The sequence below is a fragment of the Zychaea mexicana genome (assembly GCF_025766255.1).
Source record: "Zychaea mexicana strain RSA 1403 chromosome Unknown BDB00scaffold_41, whole genome shotgun sequence".
NCBI lineage: Eukaryota > Fungi > Mucoromycota > Mucoromycetes > Mucorales > Lichtheimiaceae > Zychaea > Zychaea mexicana.
This window is the reverse complement of record NW_026516704.1, coordinates 184,659-186,182: the sequence shown is the minus strand read 5'-3', so window position 1 is coordinate 186,182 and position 1,524 is coordinate 184,659. Positions and strand designations below refer to the sequence as shown.

At 38.3% G+C, this 1,524-nt stretch overlaps 1 protein-coding gene across 1 annotated transcript; it reads left to right on the top strand.

Annotated features, from left to right (window-relative positions):
• Positions 1 to 580: 580 nt before the first annotated feature.
• On the top strand, positions 581 to 1,216 carry BDB00DRAFT_788342 (uncharacterized protein; the record flags this gene model as incomplete). Its single annotated transcript, XM_053120793.1, has 3 exons — positions 581 to 737; positions 818 to 1,002; positions 1,094 to 1,216. The coding sequence occupies 3 exons, from the start codon at positions 581 to 583 to the stop codon at positions 1,214 to 1,216; spliced, it is 465 nt and encodes a 154-aa protein (XP_052979263.1).
• Positions 1,217 to 1,524: the final 308 nt, after the last annotated feature.

Genomic DNA, 1,524 nt, shown 5'->3' with positions numbered 1-1,524 from the left:
TATTTACAAATACCACTATTACTTTGTTACAATGTTTTATTTTTCTTTGTATAAAAGATGCTGAAGTATAAAAGAAAAAAAGACAGCTCATACCAAGATGTTTTATTATTCTCTCCGCTACAGCTACATGTTTTCTTATACACTAGGGGTATTCAATTACAAAAATGAAAATTTCGTATGAAATGAAAATCCGAACAGTTTCTAAAAATGGTACTCGAAAATTTTCATTTTCATTTTCAGTTTTCATTTGGATAAGGACGTATAGGAAATCAAAAAATGAAAATGAAAATGAACCCATTCCCTTTTCTGGTATTTCGTGATACCTTTACCGCAGCCATTTTCTTTTGTGTTGCGCAGTCGACCATTACATCATAGCTTAGCAAAGTATGCGCAGTCGACAATTACATCATACCTTAGCAAAATATTGCATCTTTTCTTTAACATTTTGCATTAATCATCGGATCCGCAGCAGGGTTAGCAAACATATAAATACTTTGTTTGTCGCGTAAGTAAACGATATCTTTTTAATATCTTGCAAAAACATACTCTTCTGATTTTTCTGGCCTTATACATCAACATCATGCAACGCGAAAACTCCATCACTGAACCATCCTTGGCGACTGTCATCCCGGAATCACAATTATTTACATCTAACAGTAACAGCAGTTCAATATCGAACGATGGAAACAAGAATAAGCGGCGCAAGGGAAGTCCATCTAATGCGGACGAGTCTTCAGGTAACATGATTTTTTCTGTCATATTGCTGTCATGCTGTGTATAGTTCTAATATTTACAAACATTGCATTTAATATAACAGAGAAGAAGAAGACTAAATCATGGAGTAAAGATAACGTTACCCCTAACAGCAAGTCATCTGAGACAATACTGTTGGAATGGTTGCTTGAACCTGGTAACTACCAACGCTACCGAGGTACTGGCAGCAATATGGCCAAAAATTCGAAGACGCAAGGAAGCAAGGGCAATTTGAAGGACACTAGAAAGGTGATACTTAACCGAAATCGTCCGAGAGCTGCACAGTCATGGTTTAACCCATCGAACAGCACACCATGTTTCGTGCAAGTTAAACGAATAGATCACTAACTTTAACAAAGCCAATGACTTGATTGGAGAGACCGGTGGCGGCGGACCTCATGGTGATGGGGCTATTGACAATGACGAGAATGGAGCTGATGAAGACAAGACAGGTATGCAGTAATCAAAATGATTAGAACAAACTAACGACCAATGTATACTTGTTTGAAGCTAACACATTATATGCAAAATATATAGACAAAAACGTTAAAGCCGCCTTCAATTACTATTACGAGCTGGAACAGATAATGAGCGATAACCACGCTGGTCGCCCCCTCTATCTTTCAGAAACTCTGCACCTGCCAACAAACCGCTCAGGTGAAGCCATAACAACATCTTCACCATTACCCTCTTTACCAACTCAACACCGTCCAAGCTTCAACAATGACCTTGACAACATATACGGCGACGATGACGGCGAAGACATTGATG